The sequence below is a fragment of the Micropterus salmoides genome, unplaced genomic scaffold (assembly GCF_014851395.1).
Source record: "Micropterus salmoides isolate LMB-PRFRI ecotype aquatic unplaced genomic scaffold, ASM1485139v1 Ms_hic_scaffold_2, whole genome shotgun sequence".
In the NCBI taxonomy this organism is placed as follows: Eukaryota; Metazoa; Chordata; class Actinopteri; order Centrarchiformes; family Centrarchidae; genus Micropterus; species Micropterus salmoides.
Window position 1 is genome coordinate 49048771 of NW_024041150.1, and position 26793 is coordinate 49075563.

Genomic DNA, 26793 nt, shown 5'->3' on the forward strand with positions numbered 1-26793 from the left:
CTAAATAGCATTGTTGAATGTTTGAATATATAATAATATATATACTCTGGGAGGAGCTACAGGTCCTTGTCCATCATAACAATCCAGTTTAAAACAGCTTCTTTTCCTGCTGCTATAAGGAACCTCAATTCTGCTTAATTTCACATCCTTGCAACTTGTATGATTTGATCCACAGAGCTCTTCACTAGGAAGAACTTGGAATATGGAGAGTCATACAGGCTGGACTGCTGGTAGATTGTCGCACTGGATGAGTCTGAGTTGAAGCTAAGCCTCAAAACTAGCTTGACCAGGATTAGACTAGTCCAAACAATACTTTTCCATGGAACCTGGTCAACCTACTTTATAAAGTAGAATTTGAAATTAAGCTGGCTTAACAGACAATCTTTTTTTAAACAACCCTCAGATGTGGTTGGTAGAAGAGCTCACCATTGTGTCATCTGGATCCAACTGAAGATCAAGATGGCCAGATGGAGACATGGTCTGCACAGGATAAAGAAGAGATGGCACAATCACACAGTATTAAAAGTGGTAAGGCACAGTGGAAAATGACCACTAGCCACAAAGAGAATATTACTCTCTCACCTCAACATCTGCAGTATCTGATCCAGAAGCTGTATTCTGCATAGGGCAAGGCCTAAACACACAGAAGTTTAATTTAGAAAAACATTTTGGCAGCATCCGACAACCTCGCACCCACGGTTTGGTTGTAGAGCTCACCTGATCAGCCGTGTGATCTGGATCAGATTGCTGTGTAGGCTTCAAGTGGCCAGATGTAGACATGGTCTGCACAATATGAAGAAAAGATGGCATAAACACAATTAGAGATGCACAATTTTGGAAAATGACACTGCAATATTTTCTTTTCTGCGATATACATTGCGATATGAAAACATACAGGAATTCTCACCTCAACATCTGCAGTGTGTGATCCTCCTTGATCAAGATCAAATCTGCAGTCATCTGTGAAGAGCAATGCCTGAAAAAATAAAACAATTTTAACCATCTACCATCTTTAAAGCAGATCATCAGGTAAAAGACTAAAGTTATTAATCCTTTGAATAATTATTGTCCTACAAATTACAATAATTATTTCTCATGGAATTACTTACATTATGTCCTCTTTTCAGTCTTGCACGGGGTAATTTAATTGTGCTGTTAGGGTTTTGACATTCTTAAAATAAAAAACAACATTGACATCATGATTAACAGACATATTCATGAATAACAGGATGTTGAATTTAAACAATAATTAAGTTACTAAAAGCTGAGACTCACACACCCCTTAAAAAAAACTCACTGATAAGGAAACATTGTTGGAAATGTCCTCTAATCCTCCCACTGCCTGAACAAACTGAACTAGTTAGTTTAAATTAACCATTCGTTTGCGGACTAGGGTTTTGGGGTTGTGGCACTAATAAAAATTGTGACATATTCTCAGTTGCCAGATTACTTTGTACAACTGCAGCCCAATACTACAGTCCTGTAAAAATCCTCCTACTGAAGGGTACAATACTGTGACTGTGTAAAAGGGCTGTGTTTTACAGATGTGTTTAAGTTTAATCAACCCCAGTACTTTATCTGACAGATTGTAGTAGAATAGTGTGTCTTAGACATCTAAGACTGTATCCAAGGCAACAGGGCATCTCACTCGCGTGCTTCCCGCCGTTGAAATTACTTGGTTAACGTTACGTTAGTTACTTGGTACTTTTACAATAGGATTTAACACGATAGATTTAGAATAACGTTACTTATCAACTTTGAAAATATAATTATATCATAACTCCGCTATAAATGTCACTAACAAATATGTTTGCTTATGTAAGATATATAGAAGACGGGTGTAAAGAAATCGTCCCTATTTCTTACATTAAGGACTTTGACAGCAACTGTGATAATAGCAATAAGATCTACTGTGTGCGCTGGCAGGAGGACTATTTTAAAGGCCAAGTATTGTTCCTGAAGGGTGAGTAATTACCTCCAATAGTTCGGAACATAATAAGAGTAATTAAATGGCAAACTTGGATACCTTTTATCTAATGCTAACGTTTTTAACTGATGTGAGTTTTGGCTAACGCGTTTAGCCGTTCTAGCTAACGTTAACTAGCTAATGGTGGCAAGCTAACGTTAGTGCCGCTGAGTTTCAACACTTTATTCTTAGGACGGCAAACGGAGTGTGTAACAACAGTACGTAACGTTATAGCAGGTGATTTCAAGTGCTAACATCCAGTGTGATTTACATTCCAGAGTCGAGAGAAGAAGTGGAAGAGCAGCTGTCCAAGGGGAAACGCGTCCGTGTGAGACGGGTGAAGGAGACCACAACCCCACCGGCACGCTCCGAGAAAGAGGAAGCCAAAAACATAAATGTAACGTTGATGGCTTCAAATAATACAGCTATTGCCATCTTGTGGCACTTGGATCAAACTAACAGTTACAAAATACAACTTTGACATGAACTTTAATCTGTACTGCAATGTGTTTTTGCGTTTCTGACCTTCACATGGTAATAATATCATGCTCCAAATCTATCCATTAACCATATATTGTTTTCACATTGCTTTGTTTGTTTGGTTTGTTTGTATGGGACTCTTGTATTATAGTGTGATGCCTTTTTATATTTATGCTTTTATCCATGTTTCCAGAAAAATCAGAAAAAAGCAGCAGAAGAGGCAAAAAAACCCCAATCTCATGGCGTTACTTAAGGAAAGAAAAATGAAAAAAAAAAACTGTCTCCGCTCTGCCCACCTCCAAGCAAGAAAATGAGAGAGCATATCTTATCAGATACGTTCTCCGAAGCAGACGACAACGATGATGATGATGATGGTGGGGTTGTTCCTCAAAAAATTTTTGAGGATGCAAAACAAAAACAACGCCTCTACCTCAAGAAATTTAATGATGTGTCCCTTCAACTGCAGGAAACCAAAAACAAGTAAGGGAGTTTTGAACAGCATTAAGAATGTTTTTTTATTAATGTAATGGCTTGAAATTTGATCTTTAGCCCAGTGTTTTGTTTAACCTACTTGAAAACTTTAAACATTCATTAGCCGTTGGCTGGTAGACAAAAAGTTCATTTTGCAGATAACTTCAACTTATATATTTCACAAAAAATATAATTTTTATTGTTTCTTCCAATCACAGGTAGTTATGACATATTTCCCTCTGTAACAGGTTGTCGGACCAGGAGAAGATCACAGCAGCAGTCGAGGCTGAGAATAGCACACTACGAGCGCTAAACATACAACTGCAGCAACATTTGCTGAAATCACTGAACTCTGTGCAATGCAATGGTGAGGACAGATTTTTTTTCCCCCCTCATTTTTACTAAGTTCTGAGGATGCCATTCAAACAAAAATGCAATTTGTCAGCTGAAAATGTAGCTTCTTAATGACATGATTTATTTTGTAATTTAGTGGTATTTTATCTGTGGCACAATTTCATAACCAATGATCAACATTTCTATTTTGCTCACAATTTTGCCCCATAATCTGATTCCATAAGAACAACTACATTCAGATACAGTGCAGTACGCTGAAATCGTGAAAACATGATATAAAAACCTTCTCTGATCATGAAGCCTAATGTTAAATCAACAGCTCTGTGGTTTATCAGTGAAGTGTCTGAACTCCACTACAGACAGGTCTCTGTTAACAGTGGCAGACAGAACGTGTCTCTTCTATGAAACATCTGGATCCTAACCACGCTGCAGTTATTATAAATTCTAAGGAACAGGTCGTGGGTCACATCTCTCTCTCATCCAGGGGCCGTCTCTCCCTCTTCATCTCTTGCAGTTCTCATACAGTCAACAACTACTGTTACTGACTGTTGTGGCAACTTAGACGTGCAGTATGTCGATGTTTAAGTGTGCTGTCTGCTGATGTGTAAACACAGGAACGCACTATAGAAAATTACTATAGTATTATTATAGAGTTGGCTTTGGTAAAAAGTAAAGTTACTGTTATACTATAGTGTTTATATAGTATCTCTATAGTATTTCCCATATTATTTTTTTTCAGGAAATGACTATAGTAAACTACAAATTCACTTTATCATCATCATAATATTACAATAAGAATGTTCTATGGTGTTTTCAAAAAATAACTACACAAACACTACATTACATTCTACAGTAATACTTCTTAAAATAATATAGGAATACTGCAAAGATCTAGGTACATAAGTATTACAATTGAAATATTATAGGGCTCCCACAGCTAATAAAACAGAACTAAAAAAAAGTATATCTATACCGTAGCTGGTGAAAAACACTATTGAACATTTTAGAAACTTACTACAAGACACTATATAATTCTTATAGTATATATAGTAAGACTATGGTCAATTTCGTAAGGGTGGGGCTGATTGGCACACATTTTACTCTGCTGTCTCAGGATTTTGAGAACGCAGGTATCAGGTTTGGGTTTCCAAGCACATTCGACTTTTGAGAGAGCATGGGGTAATTATAGGGACCATGGAGGAATTATAAATCTTACCTGGCCTGGGAATGCCTCGGTATCCAGATTGAACCAGGAAATGAAGACATAACATAAACATTCAAGGAATAGCAGCTATGCATAAAGCAAATTCAAATTTTAGCTTTGGATATGCAATTAGGGAAGCCTATATCTGGGGGATTTACAATATTTTTTGTCATGTTTTTCATCATCTCTCAAATTTGTAATATATGTGTTCTTTTTCTCTCAAAGATCCTGTATCACAAAGCCCAGAGAAGGCCTTAAAAAGTAAGTGCAACAAATATATTGCTCACAGATCTATGAAAACTATCGAGGCCCGCATTAAACAAGTACAGGGTTGCAAATGGATGAATTTGCAGGTTGTGTTGATGTTTACATTATGCTTTATATAGTTGCAGAGTCTGGCTGTGCAGATGAGGTGGGACCCTCTGCTTCTCCCAAAGGAGACGAGGTACAGGATTTGTCCTGTTTACAACATGTTTACATTGCCCTCAGCATCTGTGTGCATGGGTTAATGTAAGAACCCCAACTACACTTCAAGTGTTTCTGACTTCTATATGTAAGTACAATCTAATACCTTTATTATTTTTGTTTTGGATTTTTGCCAGATTCACTTGGGAGGGGAAGTAAGCATTCGAAAAGAGACGTGGTCCAGGATCCAGAATAGCACCAGGGATTCGTTATTTGTGAAAGAGTTGGCAGTGGCGATGTGGGGCACTAAAACCCTGGGGGAAAGGAGCCTCACGGAGAAAGAATGCCCCTCCACCAAAACCACCAGGCAGCCTTTAACCCCACAGAAACTACACACATTAAAAGGTAGGAGTAGCCACAAGGTCTTTGTGGGATGCCAAGTGCTGGGTTATTTGATTTACATTTTTCTTTGTTCTGGTGTGACACTGTATCTGTGTATTTCTTTTCAGTCTGTTACAAAGAGTGGCTGCGTCGGAAGAATCTGGAGGAGACGGAGACGCAGGCCAGATGGGGAAAGGCTGGACGTTTCATAACTGAAAAAATTATGGACATTAACAAACAAACAAACAAAAGCCACTTCAGTGAGAATAAGAGCACTCAAAGTGCCATGCAATGTAAGGGTACTTAAGTTTTGTTCATTTTGACGATGTTGTGATTTGCTTGTTTTTTATGTTAAACAGTAATTGTTTATTGGTTCTTGTTATTATTAAATGAAAATACTGTTTTGAAAACATTTATGTCTTTATTTTGGTGGTTACTAACATACATGAAACAAAGAAGCATAATATCTTCATCATTTTCATTATACTAAAATTCAATGCGGTTGTCCAGCATCCAGCATCCCTCCTTGGTGAACAAGCTACTATCCTCAACATCTTTAGTAACCAGCATACCAGCACCAGCATCCCACGCTGGTATATTTAATGCTGAACACAACATATGCTGGTCTTGCTGGTAAAACCAGCATGCATTATGCTGGTTATGCTGGTTTTACCAGCAGGGTTTTCAAGCAGCTGATCCCCATTTGAATAGAGAGCCGACCTGGACAAACACACGATGGCCCGTTAAGTGAACAAACAGCTTCACTGTGATGTTAATGATGTGTTTGGACTCTCTTAGCTGCCGAGAGAAGCAGCAGATGTTTGTGAACAAACTGTCTGTTTTATCTGATTTCACCATTTAAACAGTAACCGTAATATAGCTACTCCTTTGTGGCCCGGGGAGAAAGTCCCAGACTCCCTTCAACAATCGTGCAGTTTAGTGACTTGTTGAGTTAGAGGACACTTTAGAAACTTTGTGAAACGCTGTCTACGACTAATTCTTAATGATTCTGCCTTCCTGTAAATTCAACATTAAATGTAACACATGAAGTTATTTCTGTCTTTGTTGTACAAAAAGCTTCAGCAGGATATTTTCATGAGCCTCTGATGTGATAATAACAAGCGCTTCATTAAAACTCTGCTCTGTGTGAAGCACACTCCCTCATACACATCAAATATGATCAGCTGGTTTCAGGAAACCAACTAACTAAACTTCATCTTCTGCCTGAAATCAAGGAGCCGTGTTTCTAAACGGCCTTAGCGACAGTAACTAAGGGGCGGGGCGAGACGCCGTGACATCGCGAGAACACTCCGCGGGATCCCGCAGCGCTCCTGTATCTCAGCCTGAAGAGCTCCGAGACCAGAATCCAGACTCAGTCCAGGACAACACGGTCCACCAGTCACAGCGGAGACCTGCAGGACGATGGAGAACCAGAACCCGGACCGCAGGAGCCAAACAGCAGCCTCGTGCTCTGATAGCGCCGATGTTCAGGTCAGTGTTCATGACTTCATCACGAGACTAAAGACACGAGGAAGAGTCTCGAGGGTCCGTGTATCATCCGTTCATTCTGTTGTTAGAGATCAGAGCCTGAAAACCCGCTCCAGGGTTTGTGTTGACGTGGTTTGATTTCCAAAGTGTCTCCGTGGTTCCTGTTTTCATCTTCAAGATGGCGTTTCTCTTTTCTTTGTGCTGTGGGTTTTCCCGCGCGGCGCATGCGCGGTGCGGCCCGTGTTGTGTCGGGAGCGCGCAGAACAAACAATGATGGTGAAAATGAAGCAGAGTCATTATATTTGCTCGTGTGTTGGTGAGTTTCTCTCAGTGACAAACAGTCTGCCTGCATTATTGTTCTCTGAATGATCGTCGTGCAGGTTTCAGCTCTAAATAGTATCTGTGGAGACTCTTTGTAGAGATCAGAGTCAGTCTGGAGTTTAGTTTTCCTCCACTGCTGCTCAGCTTTTCAACACATCCTCTTCTGAAGTTTGTTCTGTGGGACTTTCCTCCACGGTGCCTTTTTCTCACCAGAGACTCTAACTGATGCAGTGACCTGTATTAGTGTTAGACAGGGTTCAAGTTTTATCAAAAGTTTGCAGTGAGATAATGAGTGTTAGAGGAGGAGAGACTCAAATATTTCAACGTACTGTATATTGTACACATAACCCTACAGTAGGATGGCAGAAAACAGTAAAACAACACACAACACTTACAGGTTCCAAGGTTTAAGTCTGGCTAGTTGACACGCGATTGTTTGTCAGTGGCGTGGTGACTGGCATGTCCGCGTGATGTTAGGGTTCCCGCTGGCTCCTTAAATAGTCTTAAATTGAAATCCATTCAATTTACAGTAAATTTGCTGTAGGTATTAAATTTACCGATGGCGTGTGTAAGACCGGTGGGAAAATTGTCACGCGCAGTCGCCTAAAACGCCTAATTAGCGTGTATTTGTATGATTTTTCTTTTAGTAACTGACAATGCGAGACCCCGCCATTAATATAACTCTCATGTTACGTTTACGTTAGCTGCAAGATTGGGATCTCCTCATTCTGTCTAGTTCAAACGAATGTAGCCTACATCTTTGTAAAATGTGTCTTTCACCGTTGTTTCCCTCCATGGGTTATTTAGCTCTCTTCAGCGGTGCGCTTGTGTATTAGCTCGGCCGGGGAGTGAAAGTGAAACTTAAGTTCTGTCCAACATCGTTTTCTTGCTACCTTTCATTATAATGTGTAAGTCACTCTTTTCTGTTATTTTAGTGGTTTATATTGAGTTTAACACAGCAGTGTGTGAGTAAGGACTGGGCGAAAGGGGGGACAAAACAGTAAAATCATTATTTTTACAAGTTTTAAAGGCTAACCAGATGGTTAATTGTGCTTTGAAACGTTTCTTTATGGTCAGAACATGACAAACACTTGATGCTAAAAAGCAGCCTGGTATCAAACAGTGGATCACTTCACAGAGCTGAGGTAGAACATCCGAAACAACAAATATGCATGAGAAATTAATGTCAAATCTTTTTTCAGTCTCTTTTCCTCAACAAAATAAATATCTTAATAGAAAAGAATGTGCTAAAACATTTGTATATTTTTATTGAGGAAGATTGCATCACTATAATTAACATTGTTGTTTTATTGCCCCCTAGTTCACGTTCAAACGGACACGATCAGTTCACCAAAAACATGAGCAAGATCAATAATCTACAGAACAGAAATAACTAAAGATAATCAGCCAGCAAAGCAAACTGCATTCCCTAGAAAATAACCATGGTGCAGCTGTTTCAAACCTGATGAACAGCAGATGAAATATATTATTACACTTTTACTTGAGTTGGTTTGTCATTTTTCCTTTAACGTTTTATGGGAGTAATTGTACTTTTTCTTGAGTAAAGATTTTGAGTACTCTACCTGCCACTGGCCAGCAGCACCAGTACTAGTGCTACATGGTGAACATGGTGCCTCAGTCCGTGATTATCCTTTAAAACATGTTCCAGGAGGTGTGTACGTGTCTCTGCTACGTGTCCATAAACAATTGAAGTAGTCAAAATGTTCACACAGAGAGACGAGCACCCTGCAGTATTTTAAGAGAAAGAGGTCACAGGAGTAGAACAAACTGAGGAGGACGAGCTTGTAAGTTGTATGGATATCTAGTAGACGTAGTAAAAAGACTGTAGAAGACAGTTCTGTGTTCACAAACATTTGCTGCAGGGAGAGTCAGGGCCAAGTGAGACACAGGAAACATCACAGACAGCTCACAAGTGTAACATCAGGATAATTAAATATAATTGTGCTGTGGCAGCTACATTAACTAGCAGCTGATCCAGGGTTTTTATTGTACGTAGTCGGTTTTGTTCAAGTTATATTAAACTGCACCCGAGTTTTCATAATCTCCCATCTCCAGTCTGTTCTCCATCTTCTGTCACTACAAAGACTGTCTTTCAGCCACACTAATAAGTACAATCTGTTTTCACAAGTCATTAGAAAAGAGAATTTAATCAGAATCAGAAGGAGCTTTATTGCCAAGTAGTGTTTTACACATAGGAGGAATTTGTTTTGGTGATGAGGTGCTATACATAGACAAACATACAGCTGACATAAAGAAATGTAGAAATATGGAATAGACAAATGCAACTTGTATAATAATTTTATTATTATGGAGGAACGTGAGCATGTTTACATTTTTGTGACAATGTTCCCAGCATCTGAAAACAGCCATGCCTCAGATGGGACAAAGATGTCATCTATGAGATAAAAGAAAATGAGGTTTATTAAGAAATTACATGTTATGTAAAACCAAATGTTTTTTTGAACATTATTGTTACTTCTCTCATTAATAAAAAAACAGCCACATGAAGAAATGAAGTGCTACATGATGTCTCACACTCCTGTATTATATTATTTTACATCTTGGGAGGGTTGGCTCATCTGGACTAACATAGAAGAAAATGAAGAAATTCTCAAATGATCACATCTGTGCATCCAGTATGACCACTGATACCAGGACAATTTGAGCCTCACGGTTTCTGCACCACAGCCCATTATAAACCACATAATACATAAAGTTTACAAAGGCATTGGCTGGGGAGGATCATTAGATATGCATGCAAATATTACCAAAATGTCTTTTTTTGAAATGCAACAGAAACACAGTCGTACTGACTGAATTTCAGCTTGTGGTAAAACGGTGCAGCGTTTTTAATGGGCATTTAGCATGTGAAAGTACAAATTACACACTTGTGCGCACCGTGGGAAGCAATATCCAATAAGTTTTTTTTTTTTATGCAAATTCGGAAAGTATTCATTATTGGTTACTTGTTACTTACAGTCTTGTTAAATATCACCATTAGCAGTAAAAACAAATGCATGTTTTCCACCAGGGCAGTAAAATGTGAAGTTTAGCTGCTGATCTGAGCTTTCCTGCTGTTACCGTTTTATTGCCAGTAATATTCATCAGCTGTTTGTCTCAGGAAGGTAAAGGCACATTTCTGTCCACAGAAGCTGGAGAAGAAATTACAATCCAACTACATAATTTTTTTTCTTACAGCGCAGTAAAAGTTTAGCTGTCTGATCTGAGCTTTGATGCTGGAAGATGCTGTTTTATTGCCAATTAGCGATCAGCTGATTCTCACTAACATAACATAAAGAGCCAAAACAGAGCGCTGGCCAGCTACTAGCTAAAGCTCTCAAACAACCGTTTTCATTTGCATCGCTAAAGTCTGACAAACAGAACATGACAACAAAATACAGCGACCTCCACAGCAGGGGGCGCCCGCGGTTATGTAGATATAAATGTCTCATTCTAAGGTAATAAAAACATAACGGTTCATTATATGAGGTCTTTATAAACCACTGAAAACATAGTTATGGATCTTTATATTGCATTTCTGTCAATAGAGCATCAGAAATATTACTAACTGGACCTTTTTAATAGTAGTTGCATTCGCATTTGCATGCTCCATATTTCTCCAGAAGAATGAATGATTGTGTCAGGATATGATGACTGTAAAGACAAGTTAACGGCTAAATCTAATATCGTGGTGGCCGACAAAGCCAGGGAGGCTTGTTGGCATCGCATTAAGTAAATATGTAAATGATCTCTACAGTGTTCTTATTGTAGTTCAAATCTCTTATGTATTTTATGGACTCTTTTGTGTAATATGATGAAGATTTGAAGGTACAACCGCACATAAGGTCCATTGTAATAGGGGGGAAAAAGGAGCCAGTGGAGAATTTAATTTCCAAGATTAATCTACAAGTAAAAAACTTGAATATTCTCTGACATTATAGTCACACATTTATGAGAGAAACTTCACTTTGCAAGGCTGCAGCATCACACACACACCTCTGTATTATGCATGCAGTGGAAAGATCAGATTTAGCAGTGAGGAAATGCTTGTGAGTTTAACCCACAATCACTATCATGCCCTATAAAGACTTTGCTGTGGATTGAGTGTATTCAGAAGACAACACAGTGATTTTTTTTGTGACTTTACTTTCAGGGAATTTGTTTCCTTGTAAATTTGACACTTTGATCTAGGATTTCTTTTCCCGGTTTATTAACCCCCACCCTGGCTCCCTATTTTTAGGACATGTAAAATAGTCAATTTAAATATGTGAATACACTTAGGATAATTAAGTGTACAGATGGGGTGCAGCCCACGAATACATGGTAACCTCGAGTTAATCACGAACAAAACCAGCTCGGAGCAGTTTAGAGTGAATTGCGGTGGCAACAGACCTCGGGTAACGCCTATCCAACTTTCGTAGTACGGGTTAATTAGGAAGTTACACCCGACGTCACGTAGTTACTCCTGAAGGAGGTCACTGGACTCTGAAACTGGGGTCGACAAAGACATGGCGGAGATGGGAGAGGAGCAGGTTCTATAACATACAGAATCTTACATTTATTGTAAATATTTGATTATTTAATTTCATGAGACAAAACTGAAGAAGTAAAAATTTCCAAAAAAATGGAAAAAATGTCCAAATTGGGCTCAAAGTGTCAGTATTCTGTGTGGCCACCATTATTTTCCAGCACTTTCTTAACCCTTTTGGGCGTGGAGTTCAGCAGAGCTTCACAGGTTCCCACTGGAGTCCTCTTCCACTCCTCTATGACAACATCACGGAGCTGGTGGATGTTGGAGACCTTGCGCTCCTCCACTTTCCATTTGAGGCCCCACAGATGCTCAGTAGGGTTTAGATCTGGACTCGTATGTCTATTTCCCAACAAGACAAAAAAAATACAACGTCTGGATATGACGCTGAGCAGGTGCACTCAACTTCTTTGGTCGACCACAGCGAGGCCTGTTCTGAGTGGATCCCCTCCTGTTGAACTGCTGTATGGTCTTGGCCACCGTGCTGCTGCTCTGTTTCAGGGTCTTGGCAGTCTTTTTATAGCCTCGGCCATCTTTATGTAGAGCAGCCATTCTTTCCTGCCATTAGGTGCCATGTTTGACTTCCAGTGCCCTCTATGTAATGTACAACGTATTCAGTATGTGCCCAGTAATCCATCCACCTCACAGGTGTGGCATATCAAGATGCTGATCAGACACCATGGGTAGTGGACAGGTGTGCCTTAGGCTGGCCACAATAAAATTCCACTTGAAAATGTATATACTTTGCTGCTGCAAACATTAATATTGCTGCTGTAGAAACAACATTTAGCTGTATTTAAAACACTAAATTCTAATCCTAAAAATGAATGTAAAAACAACCAGGCAGCTAATATGCACACTTCAATATATGTTTATTTATCGCAAGCCATGTCATCTCAATATCAAACATATCTCATATTGAATATTGTCCTCACACTGTGCAGGCTTACCTCATGCCTGTTGTGTCTGGTCTTACCAAATAACCATTACCAAATGATTGTTGATGAGTATTGATAGATGTATTGCTAAAAAATCAGATTGTTAAGCAGTCTCAATAAGGGTATCAATAAAAATGAACAATCCCCATCCCTACTCTTGTGCAATTCCTGCAATGCTTTCAAAATAATTCCAGCTGTCTTTTCAAACTTTCTACAGGAAATATAAATTTCTAGTTTTACCTTAATTCCTGATTCTTCTATAGCTCAAACGTGAAAAACAAACGGTAGCCTTTACACAATTTGCTTGAGTACTTCAGTGTGAACAGTCAGGCATTGATGGTAATAACATACTGATCATTTATTTACTGATTGTGTATGACTGAGTGTGATAGACAGTACATACTTAGTATGTGGTACAGTAGGTTAATGTGATTTCAATGATGTGCTCTGTCATTTATGGTTTTTGATAGCTCGCTCTATATCTCACTGTTTTTCTTTCTGTTGATATAGAGGACAAGAAGAGAGGGACTCAAACATCACAGCTGTCAGCACTGTGACAAATCCTTCAAAACATCAGGTGAGCTAAAAATCCACCAGCGAGTTCACACTGGAGAGAAACCGTACAGCTGTGACCAGTGTGGGAAAACTTTCACTCAATTGAGTCACCTAAAAACCCACCAACGTGTTCACACTGGCGAGAAACTGTATGGCTGTGAACAGTGTGGGAAAACTTTCACTCAATCGTGTCACCTAAAAACCCACCAACGTGTTCACACTGGCGAGAAACTGTACGGCTGTGAACAGTGTGGGAAAACTTTCACTCAATTGTGTCACCTAAAAACCCACCAACGTGTTCACACTGGAGAGAAACTGTACAGCTGTGAACAGTGTGGGAAAACTTTCACTCAATTGTGTCACCTAAAAACCCACCAACGTGTTCACACTGGCGAGAAACTGTACGGCTGTGAACAGTGTGGGAAAACTTTCACTCGATCAGGTCACCTAAAAGAGCACCAACGTGTTCACACTGGAGAGAAACCGTACTGGTGTGAACAGTGTGGGAAAACTTTCACTACATCAGGTAACTTAAAAAAACACCAACGTGTTCACACTGGAGAGAAACTGTACTGGTGTGAACAGTGTGGAAAAACTTTCACTACATCAGGTGAACTTCAAATCCACCAACGTGTTCACACTGGAGAGAAACCATACTGGTGTGAACAGTGTGGAAAAACATTCACTACATCAGGTGAACTTCAAATCCACCAACGTGTTCACACTGGAGAGAAACCATACTGGTGTGAACAGTGTGGGAAAACTTTCACTCAATCAGCTCACCTAAAAAGCACCAACGTGTTCACACTGAAGAGAACCTTACTGGTGTGAACAGTGTGGAAAAACTTGCACTACATCAGCTCATCTAAAAATCCACCAACGTGTTCACACTGGAGAGAAACCATACTGGTGTGAACAGTGTGGAAAAACTTTCACTCAATCAGCTCACCTACAAAAGCACCGACGTGTTCACACTGGAGAGAAACCATACTGGTGTGAACAGTGTGGAAAAACTTTCACTACATCAGGTGAACTTCAAATCCACCAACGTGTTCACACTGGAGAGAAACCGTACTGGTGTGAACAGTGTGGAAAAACTTTCACTACATCAGCTCATCTAAAAAAGCACCAACGTGTTCACACTGGAGAGAAACCGTACAGTTGTGGCCAATGTGGCAAATCTTTTACCGACAGGAGAAACCTTAGAAGACACAAATGCATCCACAATGCGTCACTGTGACATTTTTCACAGAGCCGAGCTAGCTGTTTCCTTCTGCCCTAAATACCACCACCTGTTATCATGTGACTGTGCTGGATTAACGTCATGTGATGACAGCTGAGGAAGTTTGATTTGGAAAGAGCTGGAAAGCGTCAGTCTGGAGGTTTTATCAGCCAATAGTGAAACTGCAGTAGCCAGGTTTCAACCAGTAGAGGGCAGTCTCTGCATTTTTATAGCACTAGATGTAGAATTCACATGGTTGACTGTAAAATGAGATTTGGACCTGAATCCATCAACAACACTACTAAATACTCATACCGATTGTTTATCAGCTGAAATAAGAGGTCTCTCCTCTGGTAAAGCCGGTGGCAGTAGGCCTGTAAAAGATGTAGACTGTGCTTCTTGCACAATTTAATAATATGATTAAATCAATATGACTTATTGATTTAATAACCCACTGAAATAATATTAGGCTTATACTAGTGGTAAACCATATGAAATTATAATATTATACTAATGGTATAATATGGAATTAACATTGTGCTTTTATTACTTTCAAATCACATTGATGACCGTTATGATTCCTCTCTGTAGCCCCATTCTTAAAAAACCTGGCCTTGATCATCTAAACATGGACAATTACAGACCAATATCCAATTTAATATTTTTAAGCAAAATCCTTGAAAAGGTTGTTGCTTCACTATTGTGATCTTATTTGGATATAAATGGTCTTTTTGAACCTTTTCAGTCAGGTTTTTGCCCATCTCATAGCACTGAAATTGCTCTTCTGCGTGTTGTTAACGACATTCTTTTGTCCATGGATTCAGGGTTGATAAACTGCCATTCTGCCATGAACTACTTATTTCTCGGCTTTCTGATATCAGCATCACTGGTTCCGCTCTTTCCTGGCTTATTTCCTATATTAGCGACAGAAAGTATTATATCAGCATACAAGGTCATAATTCTGCCACGATTTCACTTACACAGGGTGTTCCTCAAGGTTCAGTTCTTGGTCCACTATTGTTCATCTATATACACCCACTTGGTAACATCATAGGCAGGCATGGACTTCAATTCCATTGCTATGCTGATGACATCCAAATTTATTTCACCACCAGCTCCGATAGGCCATCCCTGCCTGACTCACTCAATGCATGTATCAGGGACATCAAGCATTGGATGTCCCTTAACTTCCTCAAATTAAATGACAATAAAACTGAGATGTTAGTGATCGGCTCTGCTGCCTCAGTCAAAAGGGTGGACCAGTCCTTCTATATTGATGGTTTCCATATTAATCAAAACTCAGCAGAGTTCTCACCTCCACCAGGCGTTCTGTTCACATTACTCCGGTACTTCATGACCTTCACTGGCTACCCTTGGCATCACGTATCCAAATTTTGAGATCAAGACATATAGACTATGGATTTTGAGTTAGGAAACTTTTGAAATACCTATTAACTTGGTAAAAATGATTACCTTGACTCTTCCTCACCAGGTCATTTCACAGGTATAATGAGAGAGAGTGACTGAAACCGATTAGTTTTTTAAGCGTATAGTAATATTATCTGAAGAGTTTAAGTTCATAGCTTCTGTTGAAAGTCAACCATGGAGAATTTGTCGGTATTTTTTTTTAGTAATAAATCTTGTATTTGAACGAAACGGAAGGACCTCCGCGAGTGCTTTTACACAAACAAGGTCACTATCCTCCTCCAAAAAAGGCATCTGAGGAACAACAAAATAATTGAAAGAGACACCAGGACACTGCTAATGATGTGTCTGCTTAAACAGTAAGATGAGAGCATTAATTGATTAACTGACAGTTTGTTATAAACTTAATGTGACCACGTGACGGCCAAACGGGAAACTGTAATAGAAACGAATAGATTTTACCTGTTTGTACTTTTAATAATCCTCTATATGTCATTACTTTATGTTCTTTGCTCATCTTATGTGGTGTTATAATTTCCACAAAGTGTACCAGTGTTTTGATATAATGACCTTCTGTGAGATTGTTTTGTTTCATGCTTTCCTGTGAGAAAGGAGTTTCCACTGTGGTTCAAGGCTGAGAAAGGCTTTTCTGTTGGACTCCACAATTATTCTCTAGCATTAAATGTCTTCTCTGTTTCTCTGGGTCAGACTCTCTGGTGTATGAGCTCTGCCCTTCAGCTGATTCACTCTGTTGTTCTTACTTTAATAAATATCACAAAGGCAAGTTTTTTTTTGTTTTTATTTCTTCAGATGTTGATAGTATTGGAGAGATTAAGATATTTATCTATGATGCATTTTAGCTAATGGAAATATGAAGTTACTTTGCGCCATACGTCACTCTGTGTTGCATGTTGGGACCTGGTTCCAGCTTTTTAAACCATATTAAATTTTTTGATATACGTATTTGGTATTTATTATACACTTTGTATACATATAGGTGAAAATATTTTTTTCAAAGTAATACATTAATGTAAAACACTCAAGCAACAAGTATTTTCAACAAAAAGTGTAAACGCTCTTTCCAGATTGTGTCCATTTCTTCTATTTTGTACTAAATCGGGTCCGTCGATCGTGGTCTCATCATTCAGGACACAAAGAGAGTTGCTTCAATTTTGGCTACGTTCAGTTTGTGTCAAGTCACTAAAACTGCACTAAAGTCTCTAATGAAGCAAGCAAAGGAAAATAAAGCCTGCACATCCAGCCATCTCACCGACTACTTCTGATCAAAGCAAACGGCGGCTCTGTGGGTGAAATCAGCTGATGAAAGAATAAATGAAAGCTGCTGTGCTAAAAAAAATGGTTGGATTGATGTGATTGAACGCAGTGATCGATTGATGACGAGTGATTGGACTTAAATAAAATGTATGGAGTATATCAGAAGAGGAAATAAACAGAAAGCCTAATACTGAGCTAAAGTAAAATTAGATATGAGTTATATAATTTCAACATATAGTCTAATGAATCCAAAGACACCGTGATCATATTCTGGGTTATTCAATAACAATAGCAGGCTGACTGGCTAGGCACAGGGGAAGAGCCGGGAGGACGCCGTGGAGGAGGTCCGAGGGGAGAGGGCAGGGTGGTGAGCCCAGCCGACAGAACAGAGGACGGAGGTGACTGAACCTGGAGGGAAGACAGACAGACAGGGAAAGACGCAGGTAAAACAAAGTACAGGGAAACAGTGATGACACAGATTACTCAGGAGCTTGAATGATGAGGCGGCACCAGGTTAGGAGCAACGACGATCAAGCAGGGGCTGACTGGAGAACCGGGGTTGAAGTACTGTCAGAGATGAGGCCTTCCTAGCACGTGTGACGGTGAAGATCTCCTGAGCCGGATAAAGCCAGAAATCACAGGATCTAAAAAGCCCTCACCGACCTAAGCCAAGAAAAAGAACCTCTCTCTGGCCGGCAACGATGAGGGGGCTGTGGGAGAGGGTGCTTAGAGAGAGGGGTTAACGGCGGTTAAGATACGAATGTCTCCCACAATTTGCAGAAAAACTGGACATCAGCGGGCGGATTGTCCGAATCCTCAGACGTGGAGAAAGAGTGGACATGTAAAATCTGACTGAGAGGGTGGAGAGGAGGCTGGGTGGACCCTGGGGAAGGGCCGGCCTGTCGCACACATCAGTGAGTGAGTCTCAACCTTTAACTGACTATGACAAAATAATGCTTGCAATAACACACAGTGAAGCAGAGAACTGTCCCATTAACTTGATGGGATGCGATCTTATTATTTATTTTTGCATTGTTCTGACCGAACATCCAGAGAGGTTAAAAGTTACGAGACTGCAGTTTCCATTTCAAATGGTGAAATACAGTCAGGAGGCACTAAGTTATGTCTGAGTGGGCTCTGGCGCCATCTAGTGTGTCTGCCACTGTGCTTACAGCCTGTTTATTGGACAAGCAAGGCTGCTGCCTATTCTGTTTGTCCTGCCCAATCTCAGCTGTTTCAAGGGGATTTTTGCTCACATGTGGCACTGGCTGTATCTGCTGATTGGAAATGGAAGCAGCTTGGAGAGAGACCCAGCCCGATGGCCACTCTGTCTCTCTGTACATCAAACACAGCTTATATAGGATGTGTTTAGGTATCTGTTGGGTACCATAGAATAGTTTGAGTCTGCATAGTAAAAGGTCAAACCCATAGAAGGGTACAGTGCTATCTTGAGGTAACAAAACAAGGGGTGAGAGGTCAAATTTATAGAAGGGTTCAGTCGTTACATAACCACCAATCACTGCTCTTCTCCGTAGAAGGTCACTGACCCTCAGTCCTGCTGCTACAGTACTATTTTGAACTGCTATGAATCAAATGCATAAGTATTGGAAACTACAAAGTCTTTCAGTCTGGGGGAAGAAGCTGGTGCTGCGACAGCAGATCTCTACCCAGACAGCAGCAGGATGAACCAACTGTGGCTGGGTGGTACTGTCCTTTCTCATCCTTTGGGCTCTGTGTAGTGATGTTTGCAGTCAGGATACTTTCTATAGCTCCTCCGTCTGTTTTATTTAATCCCAGTATCCATTCAAAGGAGGCCTTTGTCTCCTGCCAGGCCGTTAGTCTGAATAAGAACCTGTTATTTAATGAGCCTGGTAAAATAAAGGCACAGTTCCATCAAATGGAAATATTCTTCATGTCTTGTGCATCATTTAAGACAAACTTCCACAATAAAAGTCTGGAACCAGCAGAAGATCTGTGGCCCGAATATGATCACAGACACGTGACTGTCAGGTCAAATTAAACAACATGATGGCTGACTCTTTTTTCTAGATGGGGGGAAAACATGTAAACATTTATGTTTCTCTGTTTGTGCTTTTAATACCTGCTGCTGCCACAGAGAAGAGATCCTCCCCAAATATTATTCCCAACTACCAGTATTTATTTATTAAGTGAGCATCACATCAACATGTTGTTGTTATATTTCTAATTTCTTCTGTATTAACGGAGACTAAAGAGGTTTGCAGGCTACATTCACAACACACAGTTTTCCTTCAGTGGCTTTGTGTTTGCATCTGTTTGGGCTGCTCATTAATGCAGCTGAATAGCCAGCTGATGTCCACATGTTCAGCTCTCTGCCTCCTATTCAAGCTGATCACCTGAAGAGAGGTGAAAATGCGCATCAGTCGCCTTTTCAAGCAGCTGATCCCCATTTGAATAGAGAGCCGACCTGGAGAAACACACGATGGCCCGTTAAGTGAACAAACAGCTTCACTGTGATGTTAATGATGTGTTTGGACTCTCTTAGCTGCCGAGAGAAGCAGCAGATGTTTGTGAACAAACTGTCTGTTTCATCTGATTTCACCATTTAAACAGTAACCGTAATATAGCTACTCCTTTGTGGCCCGGGGAGAAAGTCCCAGACTCCCTTCAACAATCGTGCAGTTTAGTGACTTGTTGAGTTAGAGGACACTTTAGAAACTTTGTGAAACGCTGTCTACGACTAATTCTTAATGATTCTGCCTTCCTGTAAATTCAACATTAAATGTAACACATGAAGTTATTTCTGTCTTTGTTGTACAAAAAGCTTCAGCAGGATATTTTCATGAGCCTCTGATGTGATAATAACAAGCGCTTCATTAAAACTCTGCTCTGTGTGAAGCACACTCCCTCATACACATCAAATATGATCAGCTGGTTTCAGGAAACCAACTAACTAAACTTCATCTTCTGCCTGAAATCAAGGAGCCATGTTTCTAAACGGCCTTAGCGACAGTAACTAAGGGGCGGGGCGAGACGCAGAGACATCGCGAGAACACTCCGCGGGATGAATTCATTGGTCAAAATGTGTATGAACCTTGATATAAGGAGCCTAGTTAATAAGGATACAACAGCTGGGTTGTTAGGTTAGCACGATGTACATAGCTTCTATTCTAGTGGGGAAAACTGCTGTGTACGTCTATGAAAACCATTATTACATGAACAAAATTATAACTGTAGAGAGAAAAAGGGTGAGAGCGCTCCGTTTATTTATTCTCATGCCTAGGGTAACTAAGTGATTTTTGCCAAATCTTTGTTTTTAACTTTGTTATGGCGGCTAGCAGACCCAAGTGCACGACTATAGGGAGAAATACTTATTGCGGGGTTAACAGGATCGTAGGCCTATATTGAGCAGGTGAAGAGCATGCAGAGTGAAAATAAATGCGTGCTGAACCGGGTCGGTGGCTGCTGTACAGAGCAGGGGGAACCGTAGCTGAGAGTCCAGAGTGAGAGAGTAGCGTAACTAAATCTAACACCTTAATTCATTTTAACCTTTATAGAGACAAAATTCTCTTCTTCTACAATCGGCCTAATTAAATGCGTTCATTGTTTCTAGCCTACAGTTTACTGGTTAATGTTTTGATCGGTAATGAAATTGAGAAATTAAATTAGTGTTCTCACACAGCTGAGGGCTTCATTTCGTTTTCCCTTTGATGGACAGAATTCAAAATCGAACGGTCGAATATTCGGGTCCAGCCCTAATAAATAGTAAATATGGCCGAAACATGGACATTTGCCTGGTATATTTTTGAAAAATTGTGTAAACCAGGCGAGGATAAAGATATTTGTTCCTACATTGCATCTCCATTTAGTCTGCAATAGCAAAATAAATAGGATCCTTTACAATGCATCCATATTCCTTAGCTTCTGATAGATCGAAGGAGATCAGAATTATGCATTTAGGTGTTTTTCCTGGAACCCATATACATTTGCTGTGATCTTGGTGTCAAAATATGTAATTAGCAAGTTTATTTGTATAGCAACAAGGTAACACAAACTTAACTGTTAAAAATGAGATTAAAGTTATTGTCATTTCGTCTTTAAAACAAAGTAATTAAATTATTCATACATTCCAGAGATGAGACTTGTTAACTATGAGTGATAAATTATCATAACCTTTGTCTTTACCGGCTGCCATTTAAATTATATATAAATTGTATTTATATTGTTAGCATTTATTGATATTTTTATTTAAAAAAAATCAATTCAGAACAGTAATCAAATTTAATATTTGTGTTTAAAGTGTTTTCAGAGCAGCAACAAAAGAGAAGTTTACAGCAGCAAAGTCACTATATAAAATCAGTATCTCACTGTAAAGAAATGAAATACTGAGCGAGTATATCTGCATATTACTGTTATCTGCTGACATCAGACGTTGAGAGAACAATTTTACCTGACTTCATTGTCATCGAGTTTTTTTCTCTTCTCGTGCCTAGAAGGATAGCCCCTCTTCATCCTCTGATCAAAGTTGTAAACATTTGCTTTCACATTTGACAGGAAAGTGAGGCAGTGTCCATCAGCTCTGCGAGAGTGATTTTATTATTATAACTAGGTATTAGGGGTGGGAGAAAAAATCAGTTCTTAGATGCATTGCGATGCGGACGTGGAAGATTCTGGGTCGATGTAACAAATGTCAAAAATCGATTCTTTAAATGTTAGTTGATAACGTAATATTGACCAACATCTGTTGTGTGGCGTGCACACAACAGATGTTGTCACACAATCATTAATATCAATACGCATGTAAGAGTTTAACCCGCACGGTGGCACTCGACGCTTAGCTAGCTCTCTTTGTATCCTGTGCGTGAGGCCGAGCGAGCGGCAGAATGTGACGGTGAAAGTTAGTGGGGAAAAAATTACATGCAGTGAAGGTCAGTGTGTCCATTAATAAGTCTGTAGTTTCCCCAACTGCTTGAAAAGTGAAGGCCGTTAGCGCTAGCTAACATCCCCCCTACAGCACGTTTTTTGGCTGTTGTGTAACGGTAGATAAATTGGTAACGAAGTAATACTAATTAGCTCAGGTGTATGTCATTATTAACTTACCTACTTTCCCAGGGTTGAGAACATCAGGCACAAGCTTAGACTGAACTGGTGTACAGCTGTCTGTTTTCTTATTTACAATCTGCTTTCAACCTTGTTCAGGTACAACTGTGTCAGCTTAAACTAGTTTTGAATGTTGAAGACTAAAATTATGCTTTTTTTCAAAATCTAAGAAGTCTCTGGACAGTCTTCCAGGTATTTTTACTATACATGGTGAGCAGATCGAACGAGTCAAATTGTACAAATATTTGGGTATATTAATTGATCAAATTATATGCTTAGTAATTATTCAGAGATCCTGTATAGGGGGAAAAAATTATGCATCAAGATGCATCGATAATGGTTTAATAATCCCATCATAGCCCTTTGAATTGTGATCGAGTCGTGAGGTGCCCAGAGATTCCCGCCCCAGATTCTTTGGGTGTGTTTAATTCTCATTTTGTTTTAAATATACTGTTTGAATAGTGCTATATAAATAAAGTTTATTATAATTCAAATCTACTAATTTTGAAGTTCTTCATCTAACAGGATCTCACAATAGGCCCTATTGGAAACCAGATTTTGAAAATCAAAGCACCCAGTTGGTAACAGGAGCTTACCTGGTGGCTACAGACTGGGTTGGAGTTTTAAATAATGTAATTAATTTAAAATTTCTGCAATGCAATTTTATTCTTCTGTTGTTTCTGGCCGACTACTTCTGCGTACTTTCAATTTTATTTATATAGCACCAAATCACAACAGCTATCTCACAGCGCTTTTCATAAAGAGCAGGTCTAGACCGTACTCTATGATGCTATTTACAGAAGCCCAACAGTTCCCACCAAGAGCAGCACTAGGCGACAGAGGCAAGGAAAAACTTCCTTTTAAGAGGCAGAAACCTCGAGCAGAGCCATGAAGCAGCCACAGAAACGATTAAAATGTAAAAGTGTGCTCTTTAAGGAGATTTATTTTCCCATTTGACTTTTCCAACTCCCAATTCTCTTTTCTGCACTTCCTGCAGGACATTCAAAATAATTCCAGCCATAAATTATTCCAGCTGTTTTTTTTAGTTTTACCTCAAAAAAACAAATTGTGATCTTTACACAATTTGCTAGAGTACTTCACTGTGAACAAGCGGGCATACGTGGTAATAACATACCGATCATTTATTTAGCATGCAGTACATACTGAGTGACTGAGTATGTAATAGACAGTATATTGTCACTATGTGGTACAGACACCAGGGTTTTTCCTGGCTCAAAATGGGCCTTTGCGGGCTGACTTTGAGCGACTGTAACCATGGCCGGTACACGTACAGTAAAGGCAAGGAGTTATCTTATGACCGAAATCTATGCATTTTGTTGTCATTTCTTACCATTTGATAAACAAAATATAACCACAACCTGGAGGAGTAAAGGTTAAAAAGTAAAGTATAATAATACTTTTACAGGTTACACTTGATTTAGATAATCTGCCTACAGATAGTTTATTAATTGAGATTCAGCAGTTTCACAAATAAAACCTTTCTCTGATATTAGCCTATACCACTGTGGTTAAGGTTTGATTAGTGCAAATGTTTGTATATTTATTATAATTTCAGATAATAGTGTAAGCTACTATAGCTTAACATTAGTAGCCTAATATTAATTCCAGTTGGACAAAACAGAGGTTTCATTTTTGTGGGTCATTCAATTATTGTGCAAGAAAAATGCTCTACATGGTGGTTTGTTTCATTTGTTTATGCAAATGAACTTGTCAAAAACTGTGCATTCAGAACAATGAGTTCAACATTTCTAAACTTTGCTGTAGTGCCTGAAACTTTACTGTCCCGCCTCCTCCGTGCTGTGATTGGTCGGTTCACGAGAAGTCACTGACGAGCAGCTATGCACACGGCTGCATGAAAGGCTCCCGATCTCCCTGCGGAGATTAGCAGTCAGGCGAGAACGGGAACAGGTGAGCGTCACATAGTGCCCAGAAAACCTGATCTGGAGAGGGCAGAGGAGAGTCCCGGAGCCAAAGAGTAAAATGTAAAAGTGACGGTACACTTCAAGCACAAAGGGTTCTTAAATTGTGAGAAATAACAAGCAGTCATCGCTCCCAGTAACGCAAGCTCGCATGTATCATGGCAGGCCATTTCTCTGTCCATGATTTTGTTGAACACTAAATAATCACTGGTTTATGAGCTTTTTAATATTTGGGATTCTTTTGGGAGGAATTCACATGCTTACGGTGGACGTGGTGCAAATCCTCCATTCTTCCTGGTTATGGTACCAGAGGGACTTACATGGGGAAATAAATTTAGGGTTGTACTTAGGTGGACGATAGACTGCAGCAATCAAAACCACAGAAGGTTTATTTATAGTAAAAAGCCGCAATTCAGAACTTGAATAATGATCACAGTCTTGTATAAGTGGTATTTACTTTATAGTGTTTCAATTAATTTTTTTATTGTACTGTCCATCCATCCATCATCAACCGCTTATCCTGCGTACAGGGTCGCTGGCGGCTGGAGCCAGTCCCAACTTACTCGGGCAAAGGCGGTGTACACCCTGGACAGGTTGCTAGTTTTATTGTACTGTTTGTAATTTAATTGTATTCTATTTGTAAAGCACTTTGATTGAAAGCGCTCTATAAATAAATACATTTATTATTATTACAGTACGTTCGAATGTGATTTCAAAGATGTGCTCTAATGTCATTTATGGTTTTAGATAGCTCACTCCACCATGACATCTGACTTACTGTGTTTCTCTCTCTTGATATAGAGAAGGAGACGAAGAAATGGACTAAAACGTCATCGCTGTCCGCACTGTGACAAATCCTTCACATCTGGATATTTGAAGATTCATCAGCGAGTTCACACTGGAGAGAAACCGTACAGCTGTGACCAGTGTGGGAAAACTTTCACTCAATCAGGTGCCCTAAAAATCCACCAACGTGTTCACACTGGAGAGAAACCGTACTCGTGTGAACTGTGTGGAAAAAATTTCAGGTCGTTGGGTAACCGTAAGTATCACCAATGTGTTCACACTGGAGAGAAACAGTACTCATGTGAACAGTGTGGAAAACATTTCACTCAATCAGGTGCCCTAAAAATCCACCGACGTGTTCACACTGGAGAGAAACCGTACTGGTGTGAACAGTGTGGAAAAACTTTTAGTCGATCAGGTCACCTAAAAAACCACCAACGTGTTCACACTGGAGAGAAACCATACAGGTGTGAACAGTGTGGAAAAACTTTCAATCGATCACATGTCCTAAAGAAGCACCAACGTGTTCACACTGGAGAGAAACCGTACTGGTGTGAACAGTGTGGAAAAGCTTTCGCTCAATCAAATGCCCTAAAACTCCACCAACGTGTTCACACTGGAGAGAAACCGTACTCGTGTGAACAGTGTGGAAAAGCTTTCACTCAATCAAGTGCCCTAAGAACCCACCAACGTGTTCACACTGGAGAGAAACCGTACTGGTGTGAACAGTGTGGAAAAACTTTCAAGTCATCAGATGGCCTAAAATACCACGAACGTGCTCACACTGGAGTGAAACCATACAGCTGTGGCCAATGTGGCAAATCTTATACCAAAAGGAGACACCTTACAAGACACAAATGCATTGACAAGCATCATTGTGACATTTTTCACAGAGCCGAGCTAAATAGCAAAATTAAACTGCAGTACCCGGGTTTCGACCAGGAGAGGGCAGTTGGATTTGGTATACAGTGTATATACATATGAACAGGTCTGAAATAGAATGATCAATGTATAATAAGTGGTAACCAGTAAACAGGTGCTGATTAGAGACAGAGTTACTGGGTTATTGCACAGGAATTGTTCCTGACACTGAGAGTCAGAAATCTCAATCAGAAATGTGATGTTCCCCAGTCTCACCTGCTGCCTCCTGTCAGTCAGGAAATTTGTGATCCACTGACAGGTGGAGGCTGGCACGGTGAGCTGGGTGAGTTTGGTGCTGAGGATGTCCGGGATGATGTTGAACGCTGAGCTGAGGTCCACAAACAGGATCCTGCATATGTCCCTGGAGAGTCGAGGTGTTGCAGGATGTAATGCAGTCCCAAGTTGACTGCATTGTCCACTGACCTGTTAGCCCTGTAGGCAAACTGCAGGGGGTCCAGCAGGAGCGTGGCAGTTTTTATCCCACTATATGTAGAATTCAAATGGTTCACAGTAAAATGTCCACAGGACCTGAATCCATCAACAACACTACTAAATAAATCTTAAATTAAAGATTCTCTGAACAAAAAGTAATCTGTCGCATCTTATTTCTTTCTTTCTGCCTAAATATTACAAAGTGTGAAATCCAACATTTCCACATTTAGAGAAAAGACTGAAGAGAAATCCTGATCCACCTCTGTTACTCTGACATGTACAGTCACTAACACCCTGTTGGCTTCAAAGGACTGTGACTAGTGTCTTTACAGGAACCTGTGTGGACCTGGATCTAGTCTCAGAGTCCTGTTTATCCAAAGCAAGCATCAAGAAAGCCTCAAATACATACTAGTAAGAGCTAATATCACATAGTTTTAAAGCGGTATGATGTGAAACACGGGGGTTACCAGGGGAAGCCCAGAAGCGAGAGAAATATCACGGAAAATCCGCGTATTAAGAGAAGAAGAAAACCGTTAACAAACAAGCATCGACACCTACGCTGATGTCAGCATTGTTGAAATTTTTAACTTAAGATGCTGCA

The 26793-nt window shown here is 39.8% G+C and overlaps 2 protein-coding genes across 2 annotated transcripts in view; both read left to right on the forward strand.

The window, feature by feature from the left end:
- LOC119912596 (zinc finger protein 721-like) overlaps positions 1 to 26050 on the forward strand; it is a 343224-nt gene extending 317174 nt beyond the window's left edge. Inside the window, exons 5-7 of the mRNA XM_038731863.1 lie at positions 13135 to 13806; positions 13973 to 14303; positions 24917 to 26050. Of these exons, the coding sequence (XP_038587791.1) occupies positions 13135 to 13806; positions 13973 to 14303; positions 24917 to 25823 (1910 nt within the window). The 3' untranslated portion in view covers positions 25824 to 26050. The remainder of the gene's footprint in view (positions 1 to 13134; positions 13807 to 13972; positions 14304 to 24916) is intronic.
- On the forward strand, positions 2693 to 5768 carry LOC119912697 (BEN domain-containing protein 5-like). Its single transcript, XM_038731986.1, has 6 exons — positions 2693 to 2926; positions 3166 to 3284; positions 4701 to 4736; positions 4862 to 4920; positions 5078 to 5285; positions 5390 to 5768. The coding sequence occupies exons 1-6, from the start codon at positions 2757 to 2759 to the stop codon at positions 5566 to 5568; spliced, it is 771 nt and encodes a 256-aa protein (XP_038587914.1). The 5' UTR covers positions 2693 to 2756; the 3' UTR covers positions 5569 to 5768.
- Positions 26051 to 26793: the final 743 nt, after the last annotated feature.